At 46.7% G+C, this 18272-nt stretch overlaps 1 protein-coding gene across 2 annotated transcripts in view; it reads left to right on the forward strand.

Annotated features, from left to right (window-relative positions):
• NRBP1 (nuclear receptor binding protein 1) overlaps nucleotides 1-17108 on the forward strand; it is a 38980-nt gene extending 21872 nt beyond the window's left edge. The window contains exons 8-19 of one of the 2 annotated variants that reach the window (XM_060251331.1): nucleotides 1835-1858; nucleotides 9373-9456; nucleotides 9653-9711; nucleotides 10195-10293; nucleotides 10386-10518; nucleotides 13531-13633; nucleotides 13992-14042; nucleotides 14205-14340; nucleotides 14437-14490; nucleotides 14704-14767; nucleotides 15966-16021; nucleotides 16236-17108. In XM_060251331.1, the coding sequence (XP_060107314.1) occupies nucleotides 1835-1858; nucleotides 9373-9456; nucleotides 9653-9711; nucleotides 10195-10293; nucleotides 10386-10518; nucleotides 13531-13633; nucleotides 13992-14042; nucleotides 14205-14340; nucleotides 14437-14490; nucleotides 14704-14767; nucleotides 15966-16021; nucleotides 16236-16334 (962 nt within the window). In that variant the 3' untranslated portion in view covers nucleotides 16335-17108. The remainder of the gene's footprint in view (nucleotides 1-1834; nucleotides 1859-9372; nucleotides 9457-9652; nucleotides 9712-10194; nucleotides 10294-10385; nucleotides 10519-13530; nucleotides 13634-13991; nucleotides 14043-14204; nucleotides 14341-14436; nucleotides 14491-14703; nucleotides 14768-15965; nucleotides 16022-16235) is intronic. The other variant, XM_060251337.1, reaches the window with a different exon arrangement.
• Nucleotides 17109-18272: the final 1164 nt, after the last annotated feature.

Genomic DNA, 18272 nt, shown 5'->3' on the forward strand with positions numbered 1-18272 from the left:
TGGACTGCCCAAGATGGACAAACGATGGCAGGGACTTTTCATCTGTGCTCTCTTCCACCCGTGTCAGTAGCGAACTCTACCTTCACACAACCATTTTTGTATTCTGAGATGAATCAGCCAAGTGGCTCCATCAGATGTTACCCTCCAGATTGGAGTACATTTTTCATTCTGTTTGGAGAACCCCAAAGAAACAAGACTCTTGACCTGAATGTACAGTTTTTTTTCCTTCCCCTGATGGCATGAAATATCAGGACCGATCCTTACTTTTTGGAAATCCAGGCTTGTCCTGACACTGCTCCCTCTTCATATGGAGCAGATTGGGCTATGGACGTGAATGGGTGTAGTGGTGCAGTGGAACAGGTCACATTAAATCTGTCCTTAACAAACTTCTGTTCTGACATCCCACCTTAATAGGTAGCTCTTCAGAAAGCGAGATGTTGTTCTGTGTCTTCTCCTTCTCCCCAAATCTTCCTGGAAATTTCTGCTTCTTTGGAAGTTGAAGCAGGTGGAGAATATCCAGCCCTCTTCTTGATCTGACTTTCTCCTTTCCACCCAGTAGATGGGGCATAAGGGGAGGGGGGGTTTCTGCAGCACCAGATGTTACATCAGATGTTCTGTCAAATGAAGGTGATACTGTCCAGGAGGTTCCCACAGCTCAGCAGCACAAGAGGCTGCCTGTGATGCACTCAGAGGCAGAGAGGGTGAGAACCCAAACTGTCATGAGGCAGCTGATGGTGTCTTAGAGGGAAGGGGAGGGAACTTCTTGGGTATGTCAGGCAGTCAGTCAGTCCAGGAACTTCCACGATTCAGTGGGGATGGGTGATCATATAATGGGGAGCAGGCAAGGTAGTATCTGCTACAATCCTTTCTAATTCAGTGGTTCTAGTACTTAGTCTAGGTGACTTCTTGGAGCTGGGATTTACCCAGCATGGAACTGAGCTAGTTTAGCTTCAGGGTTTACCTTCTCCTGTGGCTATTGGTGATATATGGGGAAATCTGTGCTCCAGATCTGCTCACTCCAGTGAACTATTGGAAACTGAGCAGTCTTGGGTTACAGGACAACTTGAGTGTTCCATTTCAGGGCAGACAGCATGAAGAAAAGGAGCTGGGGAAGGGGCCATCTCTTGTTCTCTCCCTGATCGGGGTCTGCTACCAAGTCCCCATCATTCTGTCTTTAAGCAGGTCCTCACTTTGTCCTTGAGTGACAAAGCAGGCAACCATTCAGCAGCAAACTCGAGATGCCAGTGTTTGGTGGGATGGAATATTTGAAAAGGAAGATGAAGCCAGTAGAGAGGGTTCCTGGCCTCAGAAGTTGATAGGATAAAGAGGAAGGACAGTCTCTCTTTCTCTTATTGGAGTTGTTGGTGGGTAGGTGGCTAGACACAGAAGGCATGGATAGAAGCAGCAAGCTAGAAGAAATGCAAGCTGCCATGTTTTCTTAGAGTGTTCACCTTAGATCAAACATGAATGCATGTGCACCTTCTTAGGTGGGGACAAGGAGGAGAAGGGAGGAACTTCTGGGTGCTGAGCAGTGGCTTCCCTTGTGGGTTTGCTGCCTGCCCCTTCAGTGGCAGGAGAGGGCTTTGCTACCAGAAGCCCTGGCCCCCTGCCCTGTCTGTCTCTCCCTCCAGCCCTTGCTCTCCACTCCAGGCTGGTGGCACCAGCAAAGGCAAGGAGCTCCACCCCTGTACTGCTGCCATGGTGACTCAGCCAACTGTTGTCTGGGTTGAGGTGGAGGGCTAGCTGTTCATCAACTCAGCTCACAGACGTCTGTCTTGTTAATTTCCCGCTTATGGGCTGCTTCTTTTCTCTTCTTTCTCTCTCTTGCCAACAGTCTTTCATAGGATTTTTGCTAATGGTGAGCAAATCTCTCTGCTCTGTGATGTGACTGTGACCTAAATATATATATATATATATAATGAGAGCATCACTTTATATATATTAAACTCCTCTTCTCCAGTGTTCTTTGCTTATGAGGCTGGCGTGTGCGTCTCTCTAGTGTAGCTCTACCCTTTCCTGATCTCTCTGCCCTTTGGAATTCCTAACTGGAGGAGAGAAGCCTGTGCTCCTTCCTTTTCTCCTCCTCCCTACAAAAGCATTAGGCTGCACTAGTCTCCTCCCAGCCCCTTCCCCCTGCTGCATGCTGCCTCCTGCATGTGGGCCTGGGCTTTTCTCACACATCGAGGAGCCGTTGCCGCCTCTTTTCTCTCTAACCATGGTTGAGGCTCTGCTTGCCGTTTGCTTGTGGCTTCCCTAACCCCTTGGCTGGCTGCAAAAGGAACAGTGCCCTGAGCCTGCCATCTAGCAAGGGGAGCTTGGGTGAATTGCAGCAGTGAGGCTTGGAAGCTTGCTAACTGTGTAGCTGGCCTAGCTGGGGGAGGAGGGCGAGTTAAGGTGTTTTGGGGCTTTCTAGCTCAGGCAGAGAGTCCCCACTCATTCCCTGGAATCACACTGCTGGCTCCTGCTGCAATCATCATCTTGAGAAGCTCTTGGAGGCCATTGCTTGCCATGCAAGGGACTGCTGCACTGCTGTGTCTTGGCACTGGGTGGCGGGAAGATGGAAACGGGAAAGGCACCTCTGCTTCCATCATAGCTGGCTGACCTCATTGTATACTAGATGTTTGTCTCTTGAGTGTGTGCCTCTGTCCCTCCCAAGGTTGGGAAAGTGGTATGTCTGGGAATGTGCTCCTCTCAGAAAATGGTGTGCTAGAGGAGAAGGCACAGTTCTGGGATTTATCAGCTGTGTCCTTCAGGTAGGAGGTGGTTTTGGAAATGGAGCAATGGAAGAAATTGTCTAGGTGTGGGACAGATGCTGACAGTCACCTTGTGTCTGCGAGAGTCTCCTTTACACATGTTGAAGAGCTAAGAGGGTTAGTGATGTTGTGTTTGGGTAAGTGGGTGTTGAGTCTTAATAGTGAGGACTTAAAAGAGAAGCCTATTGTTAAAGATGCTGTCAGCATAGTGCAGCAGGTGGAAAGCAGAATTATGGTAGTGGAAGGGTGGTGGGTATCTACCCAGGGTGGAAAGACAAGGAGCGAGTAGCATGTCTCCAACCATGTAGCTCCTCCAGCGTTGCCTCCTGTTTTGTTTGCAGGCAAGGGGGCAATGATTTCCAGTTCCTGCCTTCCACTGAAGACTGTCGCTTTGCTTCCTGTGCTATTCCTGAACCCCACAAACAAAATTGGGGGGAAGGCAGGAAAACATCATTCATTAGAGTCCACAGATGGCCCTATCTGGCTGCTTTTGCTTTGGCTGATCTGGCGTGTGTGGGATGTTTTCAGCAGGACTGCCTGTGGCGTATGACTGCACAGCTCTGCATTTAGAGTCAAACTACTTCAGAGGAAAAAATAAGCTCCTGGTCCTTGTGGCCCAGACTGAGCAGACGTCCTTGTGATGCCAGTTGTGGTGTAAAGACTTTTCCTCCTGTCCCTGAAGCAGATGTGTCAGTGGTACTTAGGTAGCACTTATCCATCCCTAACAGAGACACAGTAGCCATCTAGGGCTTCTTTGTGATGGAGCTTTTGTTGCAGTTTTTCCATACCTTGTCTGAGCACTGGCTACCTCGCCATGCCAGCTTGCGTTCAAGATGCTGCCTTGCTAGTTAATAATCCTGAAAGTGCTAACGATACTCTCTCCCCTTTTTCCCTCCATAGTTTCTGGCTAGCCATGGGAGAGCTCTGCAGGCCTTTTTTTGTTCACCAGGACTCTGCCTTTCCTGGGGAGGCCTGGTGCCTGTAGGAATATGGGCGCCCCTTGGACTGGTCACATATGAGCATATTTGCAGGATGGCATGTAATCCACAATACAGGACTGACTCTTCATCCACAGGGAAGGCTATGGATGTTCAGCTTTCCAGACATTTTAAAGCCATGAAGCAATAGAAATTAAAGTACAAGTAATATTTCCCTATTGGGGATAAGACAGTGGCTCAGTGGTAGAACACATTCTTTGCACATAGAAAGTCTCAAGTATCTCCAGTTAAAGGATGATGTAGTAGGTGATATGAAAGATACCTTCCCTGAGACCCTGAGTGCTGTTGCCAGTCAGAAAAGACAATACTGACCTTAGTAGATCAGTGATCTGACTTGATACAATAGCTATACTAAAGCAGAACACAGTAAGATACCAATAACAAAACCAAAACAACTGTGTAATATATATTGTAAATGCAATTCCTATGTGTATTGTAAACATTCTATTAAATACTGACTTGCTAAAAGACTAAGGAAGACAACAGAGACCACATTTCATACAACAGGTAAGTACGTACAAATCGCTGTTATCAGAGCAAGTGTCTATTAATTCCATAGGCAGCAATTGTGCAATATTTTATATGTCCAAAATTCAAATTTGTCTTCTGTCCACAGGGATGCAATCCCATGAAGAGTGTGATCAACAATGGAATGTCGTCATACTTTGATATTCCCCAATGCATTTGCCAGCTACTTTTTTGCATGTTTTGAGGCTGCCCCAAGCAGCCTGGGCTTATCAAGAGTTTTCAAAAACTTGAATCTTTAACTCAGTCACTCTTCACACCCATTACCAGCTGGTCTCAAATTTGCCCTTTTTGGGCAAACTTATCGAGAGGGCAGTGGCGATGCAGTTACAGACCTTCCTGGAGGATGCTTCCATCCTTGATCCCCTTCAGTCCAGCTTTCGCCCAGGCCATGGGACGGAGACGGTGTTGGTCGCCTTGGTAGATGACCTTCAACGGCATCTGGATCGGGGCGGCTCGGTGGTGCTGATGCTGTTGGACCTATCGGCAGCGTTCGATACAGTTGACCATTGGTTACTGACCTGCCGCCTCGCCGACGCGGCGATTCAGGGGTTGGCCTTACAATGGCTTTCCTCTTTCCTTGAAGGTCGGGGACAAAGGATTGCGATTGGGGGTGAACTGTCCCGGAGACACACGCTTGATTGCAGAGTGCCTCAGGGTGCGGTCCTCTCCCCGATGTTATTTAACATCTATATGCGTCCCCTTGCCCAGATTGCCCGAAGGTATGGGCTGGGTTGTCACCAGTATGCTGATGACACCCAGCTCTATCTGCTTATGGCCGGCCTGCGCCTCAGAAAATCTGGACCGGGCGTTACAGGCTGTGGCTGGGTGGCTCAGGCTGAGCGGGCTGAGGCTAAATCCGGCGAAGACAGAGGTCCTTTGCTTGGGTCGTCGGGGTCTGGGAGGGGAAATCCCCCTGCCAGCTTTTGACGGTGCGCCGTTGATAGTGACGCACAGGGTCAAAAGCTTGGGGTACTATTGGAGCCTTCCTTAATGATGGAGGCTCAGATAGCAGCCACTGCCAAGTCCACATTCTTTCATCTTAGGCGGGCGAGGCAGTTGGCCCCCTTCCTGGAGCGTGACGATCTAGCAACGGTGATCCATGCAACGGTCACCTCGAGGTTGGACTACTGCAATGCCCTCTACATGGGGCTGCCCTTGTGCCGAACCCGGAAGTTGCAGTTAGTGCAGAATGCCGCCACTCGGTTGTTATTGGGGCTCCAAAGATGGGAGCACATTCGGCCAGGGTTCCTGGTTCTGCACTGGCTGCCAATAATATACCGAGTTCGGTACAAGGTGCTGGTCATTACCTTTAAAGCCTTATATGGCCTAGGAGCTGCCTACCTGAGAGACCGTCTCTCCCCACATGTTCCCCAGAGAGTACTGAGATCGGGAACCCAAAATCTTCTCGTTGTCCCCGGGCCAAAGGAAGCCCGCCTGAAATCTACCAGGGACAGGGCTTTCTCTGTAATGGCCCCTTCCTGGTGGAACCAGCTGCCAGAAGAGGTGAGGGTCCTGCGGGACCTTGCCCAGTTCCACAGGGCCTGCAAGACAGCCCTCTTCCGGCTGGTTTATAACTAACCGGCATTGGAAACTGAGTGTAGTTTTATTAGACTGCTGTTATGTTTTTTTTAATGTTTTAACTGTGTAAAATGTTTAAATTTAATATCTTTATGTTAGATTTTATGTGCTGTGAGCCGCCGTGAGCCACTCTGGTGGGAAGGGCGGGATATAAATCGTAAATAAACTAAACTAAACCCAAACATTCTTGAAGTTCGGCAACAGCTCAGTCTCCTGACCCAAATTATCGTATTTACAGTGCCTCACAGGTATAATTAACTAACTCTGAAAGAAACTTCAACATCACAAGTCAGTGTATCCTACTTCACAGAAAACATGATAAATCATTGTTCTGGTTTAAGCCTACAAGCTCTAAAGACTGTAGCCTGAAAATCCATAATGCTTCTCATCGTAATAAATTCTTTTGTAAATCTCCATTGTTGATCACACTCTTCGTGGAATTGCATCCCTGTGGACAGAAGACAAATTTGAATTTTGGACATATAAAATGTTGGACTATTGCTGCCTATGGAATTCATGGTATTCATGGACACTTAACTGCTGTGAAAACTGCAATTTGTACATACTTACCTGTTGTATGAAAGGTGATCTCTGTTGTCTTCCTTAGTCTTCTGGCAATTCAGTAATTATTTAATAGAATGTTTACAATATACATAGTAACTATTTAATGGAGCATTTACAATATATATTACACAGTTGTTTTGGTTTTGTTATTGCTAACTTGATATAAGGCATCTTTATATACTGAGATGAAAAGCTAACTTTTCTACTTAAGGAACATGAAATATTGGATCCAAAGACCTTGAAGCAGAAGAAAATAACCACTCACTTAGTGGTGTTCCATAATCCTGCAAGAGTTCGTATAATGAACTGTAATAAGTAACAGTTTTCTTGCTGCCACAGAAGGAAGGGGGGGGAAAAGCTGCCTTACACCATCTAGAGGCCTTTTTGATTAAAAGACAACTAAGAATAGTGAGAACAAAGGAATCTGTCATTGGAAATTAATATGGAAATAAATGAGGTCATGTGCCAAAAATAAGGACAGAACATGTGACTTTAATAGAAATTAAATCTAAAAGTAGAAAAATTCTGAAATCAGACAATTAAACAGCAAGGCAGATAGGAGTAATTTGCTTTCTAAAAGATCTGTTTATAAGATTCTCTGGCTCCATCACTTACCAGCTTATGGTTAACAGCAGAATTGTGAAATTGATCCGAAAGAGGTGCTGTTCAAATCACTTTTGGAAATGTATATATACTGGAGAAATACAAAGGACATCACCTTTTTATATTTGCAGAAAACAAAGAACATAAACATCTGTGACAGCTGAAGAACTCTAAAAGGGAATTTCTACATTTAAATTGCTTAGTAGAATTGCAGAGTTTATAGCATCAGATACAGAAGGAGAAGATTTTATGGAACTGTTAGATGGCAAAGCAAATTGGTCAGAAGACTGACTAGTTACAGAAGTAGCTCAATTTAGAGGACAGTATCAATAATGGAAATTACAGAAGTTGCAGCAGGGAGGCATTTAAAAACACTGAATTATATGTAGAGGATAATCTTGAATTATACTGCACATAACATACCGTCAAGTATCATACTTTTTCATTATAAATATGGTAGGAATTGAATGAGACGGTTAAATGTAAAACTACTCAACTGAAAATATTAATATTATTGTGCTTCATGAAACTCATATTAGACTATACATAAATATAATATTTAAAAAGGCATAACAGTTCTGGTAACTCTTCATTGGGTTTCTATGTATGTGTTCCATCCAGTTTCCATAATAATGCAAGAAGGATATTGAATGATAAGGCGGTTGAAAGAAATATTTCAACACAGGCACCTAACAATAGAATGAATTTATACCCCTGACACAAACTAAAAATAGTCTTGTCTCAAGTTTGCTAAAGGAGGATTAACTGGGGTGGGGTGCTATGAATGTGGTAATGGGCAGCTTGCTGGGTGGGTCACAGTAAGGAAAGAGGAATCAAGTCCCTGAAGAGCCTGTTTAAATTAGGATTTATTGATGCTTTTTTCAAATATTTAAAACATTTGCTTACAGACTGAAGCCTTTTCTATTTGCACTGCATTAGCCGTAAAAAATACAGTGTATCGCAATCTAGTTATGCAGATCACACACCCATTTTGTTAGAAACGCTGTTGGGATCTGATTGATTAGTATAGGGGTGTGGAAGGTAAATAGCATACCACTGTAAAAAGTAAAAGTAATAGAAATATGTGGGTTTTCTGAATCTTTCTATGGTTATATTCCTTCTGAGCATTTATATTTCTTCATGGTCAGTATTCCCCTGTAGGTAGTTTGGCTTCTCTTGTTCCCTCTCTTGCTGTACCTTCTTCCAGCTAGTGTTCTTGTCCGTGCTTCCATTTTTCCAGCTTTCTCAGGAGGGTTTCTGAGTCTCGGGGAGCTGATCCTGCATAACAAGAACGTCAGGATGTTGGTCAGTGGCCACCAGTATAGCAGTACTGTTGTATCTGCAAGAGCTATGATTTGTTGAAGCCTGCTGTGTGTGGCAGTGCCCTGCTGAGGTGTTTGTATAGGAACAGAGTCCTGGCAGTGATCTTTGGTGAAGAAAAGAGGACTAGGATAAGATGGGCTAGCACAAGCTTAGACTTTGAGCCTAACAGCCTTGAGCTTGTGGCCAGAAAAGGGTAGCCTCTCCTTCCCTTGGAGCTTTTCCAGGGGGAAAAAACGATAGGAAGTTTCTTTGAGGCCTTTCCTCCAAGGGTTTATTTAGAGGCTGAACTTCAGCCCCTGTCTGTATGTCTCTTCCTCCAAGAGAACTTCAACTAAGATTGAGGCCCTGTCTGTGTGGAGTGTCGTGGAAGATGCCTTTTTCTTTTTAAGCTCTGGGCAAGGAGGTAGGCAGCAGAGCACCAGCAGCAGCTCAGGATACCCTTCCTTCTTTTGAAGCCATGGGTGTGTGATGTGCGTATGTCTGCCTGCCTACCTTTGTGAAAAAGTAGTTGCTTTGCTGCAGAGTCCAGGCAAAGCTGTGTGCATTGGTGCCAGCCTCATCTCCCCCCTCCCTCGGCAATGGGAACAGTGTGCTAAAGCAGCGAAAGGCAAGGCAGAGCTGCAGGGAAAACTATGTTGATGGGACAGGAGCTGCCTACTCTGCTTTCATGCAGTGTCCCCTGACTGCCCTCCAGCATGACTGAGAGTGGGGCAGTTTCCACTTAGGCTTGTGAGCTCTTGATGGAGAGGCTGCTTAGCTCTGAGGTTGGGGGAAATGGCGGGGTCCTTCCCTCTTACATTCCTTCCTCCTCGCTTGCTTCTGAGCTGGGCCCACCCTCTTTCCCTAGTCTTGCACCTCCGCTGTGGGGTGCCAGCAATAAGGGGAAGTGAGGTGGCTGCCATATCCTGTCTTCCTTTGGGCTTCCCTGTAGATATGGACCAGGAGAACCGTCCTTTGAGTCCCACAACAGCAGGAGGTGAGGCAAGGCATCGCATCTTATCAGTTATGATTCTCCTCTCTTCTAGTTGCCCCAGATACCATCAACAATCATGTGAAGACGTGTCGTGAGGAGCAGAAGAACCTGCACTTTTTTGCTCCAGAGTATGGCGGTATGAAAAGGGAGGGGGACAGAAGGTGGTTGGGGATCTGCAATTAATGGTGTGCCTGATGCCCCACAGACTCATTCTTGGCTGTGGAGTGTGTCTGATGTTGTCTCTCACCCTGAGCTTGACTCCTGGACAGTTTCGGATTTCCTTGTTCTCTTTCTGATTGTTTATCAGTTCTGGTCCCTCTTTTGTGTTCCAGAAGTTGCACACGTGACCACCGCCGTGGATATCTACTCCTTTGGGATGTGCGCACTGGAGGTGAGGCACGGAAGTGTGAATGTGGGTAAAACAGCGTCACAGCACGTTGGCGATGCCCTTGTGGCATAAATGCGGCTCCAAGTGTTGTTCCTCAGCTCCCTTTCAAACATGGCTGAATCTCCTAGGGCGCGGTTTTTTGGGGGGATGGGGCATGCCCTGTGGTTCCAATAGTCTCTGGCTTCTCCTTCCTCCTGGGACCAAGGAGAAATCAAAAACATAATTCAGAAAGGGAGAGCCAAATGGTTCTCCCCTGCAATGTGTTGAAAATGCCTTGGTGGAGTAATTGCAAAACACTGCCGCTTACAGTCTACCCTTGCAGTTAAATACATGACTGAGTGGCGGAATGGGGTGATGTGAAGGTTTTCTGTGCTGTGACTAATCGGTGATGGCTGATTGACCCATGCAGCTCTTCACAGTGAGTGGTAAATTCTGTATGCCAGTGGGTTATGCATCTGTATCTGAACTGCAGTTCTTTGCCTGCAGATGGCAGTGCTGGAGATACAGGGAAATGGTGAATCATCCTATGTGCCCCAAGAAGCAATTAACAATGCCATTCAGTTGCTGGAGGACCCCTTGCAACGGGTAAGGATCTCAGATTCTTCTTTCCTCCACTGGGCAAACATGATGTATATTTGTAAGGAGCTGGCCCAAGCCATAATCTGTTTCCCTTCCAGGAGTTTATTCAGAAGTGCCTGGAGCTGCAGCCGAGTAAGCGTCCCACAGCTCGTGAGCTCCTGTTTCATCAGGCCCTGTTTGAAGTGCCCTCTCTGAAGCTCCTGGCAGCACACTGCATTGTGGGCCATCAGCGTGAGTATGGTCAAGCAGATAGTTTACTGGCTGTGAGTGTTGCCCAGGCTGAAGCTTCATAGTAGCATAAGGATTGATTTAGCTGATCTAGTTTCACTCAAGGACTGTATAGCCGATAGGCCTTTAAGGTGTTCCATGACAACACATCGAAACAAAACAGTCAGTACAGCTGAAACTAGTATAAAATTGCGGCCATTCAGGGCATTTGTTTGAAAATGAGGAGAGGAACACTCCCTTTCCTGCTTTAAGCTGAAAAGTCCCGAGCAGAGGAATCTTAACATTTGAATCTTACAAATACATATCAAATGTTCTGTGTCCAGGAACAATGGCCACAATTGTACCTCTTGGAAACTGGCATGCAGGGTGTGAAGATGGTGTTAGCCTCCCCCCTGACCCTTCCCCAGCATCTTGATATTCCAGGATATATTACCTCTGAGACACCTGACCACTTTAATTTTGTTTTTTTCTTGTCAACAAATCCAAATTAGTTGCCACTGCTGTATATTGTGCTGGTGAATTCCATAAAGAACCAGTTCTGTTGTCTGTCCAAGCTGTATTCTGGTCAATTCCATGGTGTGACCCCAAGTTCTCATGGCAGGGGCAACATGATAGAATTCCATGACCAAGTTAGAGAAACAGAGATCTGACTGCTGTTTTGGTAGCCGAGAAAGGTGCTCTGAGACAAGGTGATCTTCCGATAAAGATTTGTGAGATAAAAAATCCAAGGTGGCCATTCCCAAATGGTAACTTTAAGATGCTTTCTCTTTAACGGAAATCCCCAGAACAGGGGTGGCCAAACTTGCTGAACTTAAGAGCCACGTAGAATAAACTTCAGATGTTTGAGAGCTGCAAGACATGAATGACAGATGTTGGAAGGAAAATAGATGGGGAGGGGAGGAAAGGTGGAAAGAAAGCAACTTTAACTTTAAATGCATTTTCCAAGCTGCCAGTTGGCTTGTCTTGGAGAAGTGATTTAAAGAGAAATGCCTTCTCCAAGCTGACTGACAGGGTAATGGGGACTTCAAGAGCCACACAATATGTGTGAAAGAACCACATGTGGCTCCTGAGCTACAGTTTGGCCACCCCTGCCCTAGAAGGTGCTTATGGTATCTAAGTATGGGTGCATTAGGTCCTGGAATTAATTTTGTTAGTGTAAAACATTTTAATGGGGGAAGTCCTCAAGGGTTAGAACTGTTTTCCCTTATTTTTCTGGAGCTTCACAGAACTTTCATCTACTGATTTCTCTTGGGCTGTGGTTGCCATAATTCCCAAGGTATATTAGAGGGCTCCCTCTGCAGGCTTTGATTTATTGTGGCCGATTTTGTCTGATGACATTTTGTTAGCCAATATTATTTAAAAGGGTTGGAGAAAATCCTGTAGTTCTTCCTTGGTTCTTTCAACTCAAGATATGTTTAAAAGGGCCTTGAAGGGCAATTGATCAGTCTATGCAAGCTAAGTCATGAGTTGTGTTCTCTTTGACCTTAGCAGCATTCTTGTGAAGGGGGAAGAGATGTATATCCTCTTACTCGAGGGCCAGCTAGACAGGCATAGATCAGGGGTCTCAAAGTGTGAATGAAAATGTGGTGCCCGGAGGAAGGGTTTAGATTTGTTAGGCACTGGAGAACTTTCTGGGACAAGCTGAATCTGTATAAAAGAGACAGACTTTGCTTGAACCAAAAGGGAATCAGGCTGCTGGTGATTAGTATCAAAAAGGTTGCAGAGCAGCCTTTAAACTAATCCCCCATGGGGAAAGCCAACAAGAGCTAGGGAGCCTCCAGTTTGGGAAAGTGAATAAAATGTGGAATTTGCTGCCAGAGGATGCAGTGATGGCCACAGGAATAAACAACTTTAAAAAGGAATTAGATATTCTCCATGCATCTGGTGGTGGCTTCTAGCCAAGGTGACTGAGAGGAACCTCTACATTCACAGGCACTAATCCTCTGAGTGTCAGGAGGCAACATCAAGGGAAGGCCTTGGTCTCTATGCCCTGTTGCTGGCCCTTCAGAAGAACTGGTTGGCCAATATGAGACTGGAGGCTGGGCTCAGCTGGGCTTTTCTTATGTTCCTATGATATACTATCCAGTGATGGTATGGACTCTCAGGACTTGGACGCTAATGGTGTCATGCTAGTGATAGCCACTGCATACACTGTGAGCAATGCATACATAAAATGACGTATTATTGATTTATTATTCATTTATACCCCAGTGGGGTTCCAAGTAGTTTACATTGTTCTCCTTTTCCACTTTTCATGAAAATACGACAGGATGTAGATTTATAATCATTCCAGGTTGTAAAAAACAAAACAATACTCCAAACACCGCCCTGAGCCGCTTGGTCGGGGAGGGCGGGATACAAATAAAATGTATCTATCTATCTAAAAAGGCTCCAAACACTTCAGCCTGTCCTTGTAGAGGTGTCCCCGTTGAGCTGTTTGGCCACTTTCTTTCTGTTTCTTTTGAAGTTCTGATATTCTTTCTATGATGGAGGAATCCATAGTTATACATGTTGTTCCCCATATGGTTCTCCCATAGATTGCTGTTAAGGAATGATCATGCTGTATCAAACTCTTCCTTAATAGCAAAGTCACTAGTTGCCACTGCTTCAGATCCCCTCACTGTATGTATGAAGATAATATTTCTGCTCTAGCTAGCATCAATGTGTAAAGTTTAGACTTTTTTATATTGAATCTCTTTTGCCATTTTGTGGCCTGTCCACCCAGTTCAGAGAAAGCCTCCTGGAGCTCTTTCTAGTCCACTTGGCTTTCCTGGCCACCTCACTGATCACTCCTGACCCCATAACACATATCATCTATTGGGGCCCTTTGTTCTCCCTTCTGCCGTGCAAACCGTCCATTCATTCTTATTCTTTGCTCTCTGTCCTTTGACCGGCCATCCATCAGGGGGTCTACTGGAATCAAGATGATGTGCTTGAGTACTGCTATTAGGGCTCATGGCTGTGGAAGCCCACCCCCGGGTGCCTGTGTAACACAAAGTTTTTCTCCCCTGACAGACATGATCCCCGAGAATGCACTAGAAGAAATGACTAAGAACTTGGACATGAGTGCTGTACTGGCTGAGATCAACCATGCTGACCGCGAGGGCATCCGCATGATGTGAGGCTCTTCTGGCAGTGCTTGGGGAGGGTCCCAGGAAGGAGGACAGAATGGGGAGCCAGTATCCATTATTTAATTAGCATATTTTTAAACATTCCCCTTCCAGGATCTCAAGATAGGTACAGTTCTTTCCCCTCCTCCCTTTTATCATCACAGCAATGCTGTTGGGTAGATAGGCTGAGAGAGTGACTTGCCCAAGATCACCCGGTGAGTTTGTGAGCAGGGATTTGTCTTGCTGGTCTTAGTCCATATCTCAAACCACTTTGGGGTGGGAGATAGATGAGTTGAAGAATTTACATAGATCATTGTAGACCTGCCCTATTAAGTTACTGTTTGTTTGTTTTTTGCTTACCTACAGCTTCTCGCAGTCCCCAGCGCTGGAGCTAGACAAATTTTTGGAGGATGTAAGGTAGAGAGAATTTGTGGAGGCATTTGTGTGGGGGGGCAGGGTGGAGAAGAAGCTGCCTTTCTGCCGGTCACTATGCCTGTACAAAGGACCCTGGGAAAGCTTGTCTTATTTCTTGCAGTTGTGTGAGCAAACTCTTCTCTCCCCCCTCCCCCCATCTCACAGGAATGGTATCTACCCTCTCACTGCCTTCGGCCTGCCTCGACCTCAGCAGCCACAGCAAGAGGTAGTGAAATCCCCCATCGCGCCCCCATCAGTTAAGACACCAACTCCAGAACCTGCTGAGGTGGAGACTCGCAAGGTGGGTTATTGGTTCACTCTGCCTGTCAGAGAGAGAGAGAGTCAGGACTCTGCTTGATTCTCCAACTCATAGCCGGCTTCCTCATTCTGTCCCCAGGTGGTGTTGATGCAGTGCAACATTGAGTCAGTGGAGGAGGGCGTGAAACATCATGTATGTATCTCATCTCCCCTGTGCTCTGTGGATGGGTGGGATAGTGTGCTGCTTTGGGGTAGCCTGCTGCTGCCCAGAATACTCTGCTTTCTTCCTGGGCTGAGCATAGCAGGTGTATCTCACAAGAAAAAAGCTGGAATGGGGTCCCGAGGCCAGGAATTGGGGCTGAAAACACACTCTTGTTTCTTCTTTTCCTCTTCTCCCACCCACCAGTTAACACTGCTGCTGAAACTGGAAGACAAATTGAATCGACACCTAAGCTGTGACCTGTTACCCAGTAAGTGTTTGGCTGGGAGGGAGGGAGGGAGGGAGGGAGACACTGGGATATCAGTCACTCATGTACCTGTGATGCACGTTGGGACAAAAAACCCCCCAATTTCAGATATATACTAATAGGGTCTGAGCTTGCTAAGACTGAGAGGGAAAAGGTCTTGAGGTTGTAGCAGGTAGCTCCATGAAAGTGTTAACCCGATGTTGTGCAGCAGTGAAAAAGGCAAACTTGTTAGGGATTATTAGGAAAAGGACTGAAAATAAAACCATAAATATAACGTCCCCATATCTGTCTGTGGTGCAGTCTCCTTTGGAATACTGTGTACGGTTTTGGTCATTGTACCTCAGTGTTGTTCTGTGGCCTCCCTGCTGCAGGGGCCCTGATGAACTCACTCTTTCGAATCATTTATCTTATACCAGCTGGGGGATGTATGGAAGGAGTGAAGGCAACTGATACCGCCAACTGCAGAATTGGAGCTTGTTTTCAGACTGTTATATTGCTTTTAGATTGTTATAGTGCCTTATTATACTTATCTGATTTTCACCTTGCATTATTGACTGTTGTTACCCACTCAGAGCCCATTCAGGAAAGGGCAGGCTATAAATCTAAATAAATAAAGGACATTCCAGAGGTGGAAAAAGTACAGGTGAGGGCAACCAAGATGAAAGACTGAAGAGTCTGCGGCTTTTCAGTTTAGAAAAGAGATAATCAAGGGGGGACATGATAGAGGTTTATAAAATCATACATGAGATGGAGAGAGTTGATCGAGAAATTTTTCTCCCCCTCCCAAAAAACTGGAACTTGAGGGCATCAAATGAAGCTGATAAGCAGTAGACTCAGCATGGACAAAATGAAATACTTATTTTCACAGAGTGATTAACTGTGGAATTTGCTGCCAGAGGATGTAGTGATGGCCACAGGAATAGACAACTTTAAAAGGGGATTACACAGATTCACGGAGAATAGGTCTGTCAGTGGCTACTGGCTGTAGTGGCTGAGGAGAACTCCACTTTCAGAGGCAGTCAATCTCTGAATCCCAGGGCCAGGAAGCAACAACTGGGGAAGACCTCTGTGCCCTGTTGTTGGCCCTCCAGAAGAACTGGTTGGCCATTTTGTGAGAGAGGATGCGGACTAGATGGACCACTGGTTTGATCCAACAGGGCTTGTCTTCTATTCTTATACTTGTCCTCTCCACCCCTCCCAGATGACAATATCCAGGAACTGGCAGCAGAATTGGTCCAGCTGGGATTCATCAGTGAGGTAGGAGCTCTCCTCTCATCCACCCACTTGCAAGGGTGCTTTTGTGCCACATCCCTTACTCCTCTCCCACCTGGCAGCTAAATCTGTCCTTCCTTTTGGTTCCTGGTGGGGGTTTGCCTAACTCTAGTCCACACCCAGCAGGGCACAACGTGGGTCTCTTCCTCCAACCCACTGACAAACCTCATTGCCCTCTTCTCCCCCCCCTCCCCCACAGGCCGATCAGAGCCGACTAAGCTGTTTACTTGAAGAGGCATTCAGCAAGTTCTTCTACTCACGGAACGGTGCACTAGCGGCGGTCACCGTGTCGTCTTAAGGGCTGCCCCGTTACCACCGGCATCCCTGCTCTGCGTCTCTGCATCTGTGTAGGATAACACCCGAGGCCTGCCGCCTCCACTGACACCATGCTTGGTTGTGCCTCCCGCATGTGTTGTAGCTGTGTCTCGCAGACAATCGCTGCCACCGTTGGGGGGGGAGGGGGGGCAAGGCAAAGTGGGGAGGCTGCATGCCTCATCAGTATTATTTTCCTGTGGCCAACGGCCTCCCCCAGGCTCACACGCATGGAGTTTTGTTTTGCTTGAATTGTACAGAGGTTTTTTTTTTGCACAGCACAGAGATGTCTGTCTTTATTTAAAGGTTTAGGAGGGAGGGAGGGAGAAATCAGATTCCAACCCATGTGCTGCCTCTAGACCCACAGGCACTCCAGCTTCTTCCCCTGTCCACCATGGCTTCGCCAGCAAGGAGAGGCTGTCTTTGGACTGTGCTGCTTGTTTGGGTCATGCAAAAGTGAGGCCCTGTTTGGAGGGGGGGGGGGGAGAAGCAGGCAGTCATGAAGGTAGAGCAGCGCTTAAGGTTTCAGGTGCAAAAGGCAGCAGGTTGGGGAGCCCAGGATACCACCTGGGGCTAGATGGCTCTGGATCTGTGGCACTGTCTCCCTCTCCTAGCTTCTTAGTCTGGTTCCTGCAAGCTGGGCCCTCTCTACCCCCCTCCACAGCAGGGCAGTGAAATGTGCCCCCCTCCCTTTTCCTGCGCTGGGGCCTCTCCAAGTGTCATTTCTGTTCCTATTTTTAATAAACTTTTTTGTAAATAAGCAACTGGAACCTGTTTGTGACTGGCTTGCCCTTGCCTGGAACTTGGGAAAGGGGGCTGGTGTGTTGACACTTTGGCTTCATCCGTCGCTCTCCTCCCAAGGCTACTCAGCCCCCAATAGCAGAGAAGAGAATCTCGCCTTCCAGGGGTTTTTTTTAACTTACAGGGACTTATTTGCCATTTTCCCCTCTCACCAGACGTCTCCAGATTGTGTTAGGTCCTCCTTCTCTTTTGTCCTTGCAATGACTGTGAGATCAGCTGGGTCAAGAGAAAGCAAACTGGCCCAGTTCGGCCAATAAGCTTCCAGGTGTGGGGAACGCCTCGTGAAAGACCAGGGCAGTTCTGCCCACCTATATCAAGCAGGAGAATATATTGTACCATTTGGGGAGTTGCAAGAAAAAGAAAGAAGGATGAATGCAGACAGTTTGGATGCTCCTTCCGTGTACCAAGAGAAGCTGAGTCCAGAAACCGATAGTAACTCAATCAGGTAAATGGGTTTGAGAAAACAGCAGCATACATGGCATTCAACTCCTACCCTCTTCGGATGCTTGCTTCTCTAGGCACTGCCACCGCTTAAGTCCCTTTTAGCATCAAGAAAAGTGTGCCCTTTTTAATGAAGTGCATTTTCCAGCTTCTGGATTCTGCACCCAGGTACTTTTCCCCCCCTTTACTCTGCATTGGCAGGAGATTGTAGACTGGCAACATGCGCACAGATTCTGCGTCTTCTGTAGTTAACCTCCTCCTCTGACCCGGGAAGGGTTTTGTGGGCAACACCCAGTGTCCTCTTGGCTCCAGGCTAGCAAACTTAAGGGAACTGAGAGGCACTTCACTGCCTGGCACAAACAGGTGCTTGGGAGGAGTTTCTCTTCTTTCAGAGTTGGATCTTAGCTGTGATGGCTTACTTTCAGAAAGTACTGGGAACCTTTTTCAAAAGTTATCTAGACTTTTAGATGGAAGAAAAGCTGCTAGCTGGTGCCATGAAGTTGCAGTCTACTCAGGATGACCCTGTAGAGTTTTCAAGGCAATAGATGTTCGAAGGTGGTTGGCCATTACCTGCCTCTGTCTGGCAACCCTGAACTTCCTAGATGGTCTTCCATCCAAATACTTACCAGGGCTGACCTTCTTAGCTTCTGAGATCAAGCTAGCCTGGGCCATGCAGGTCTGG

This window comes from Heteronotia binoei, chromosome 1 (assembly GCF_032191835.1).
Source record: "Heteronotia binoei isolate CCM8104 ecotype False Entrance Well chromosome 1, APGP_CSIRO_Hbin_v1, whole genome shotgun sequence".
Taxonomy (NCBI): Eukaryota; Metazoa; Chordata; class Lepidosauria; order Squamata; family Gekkonidae; genus Heteronotia; species Heteronotia binoei.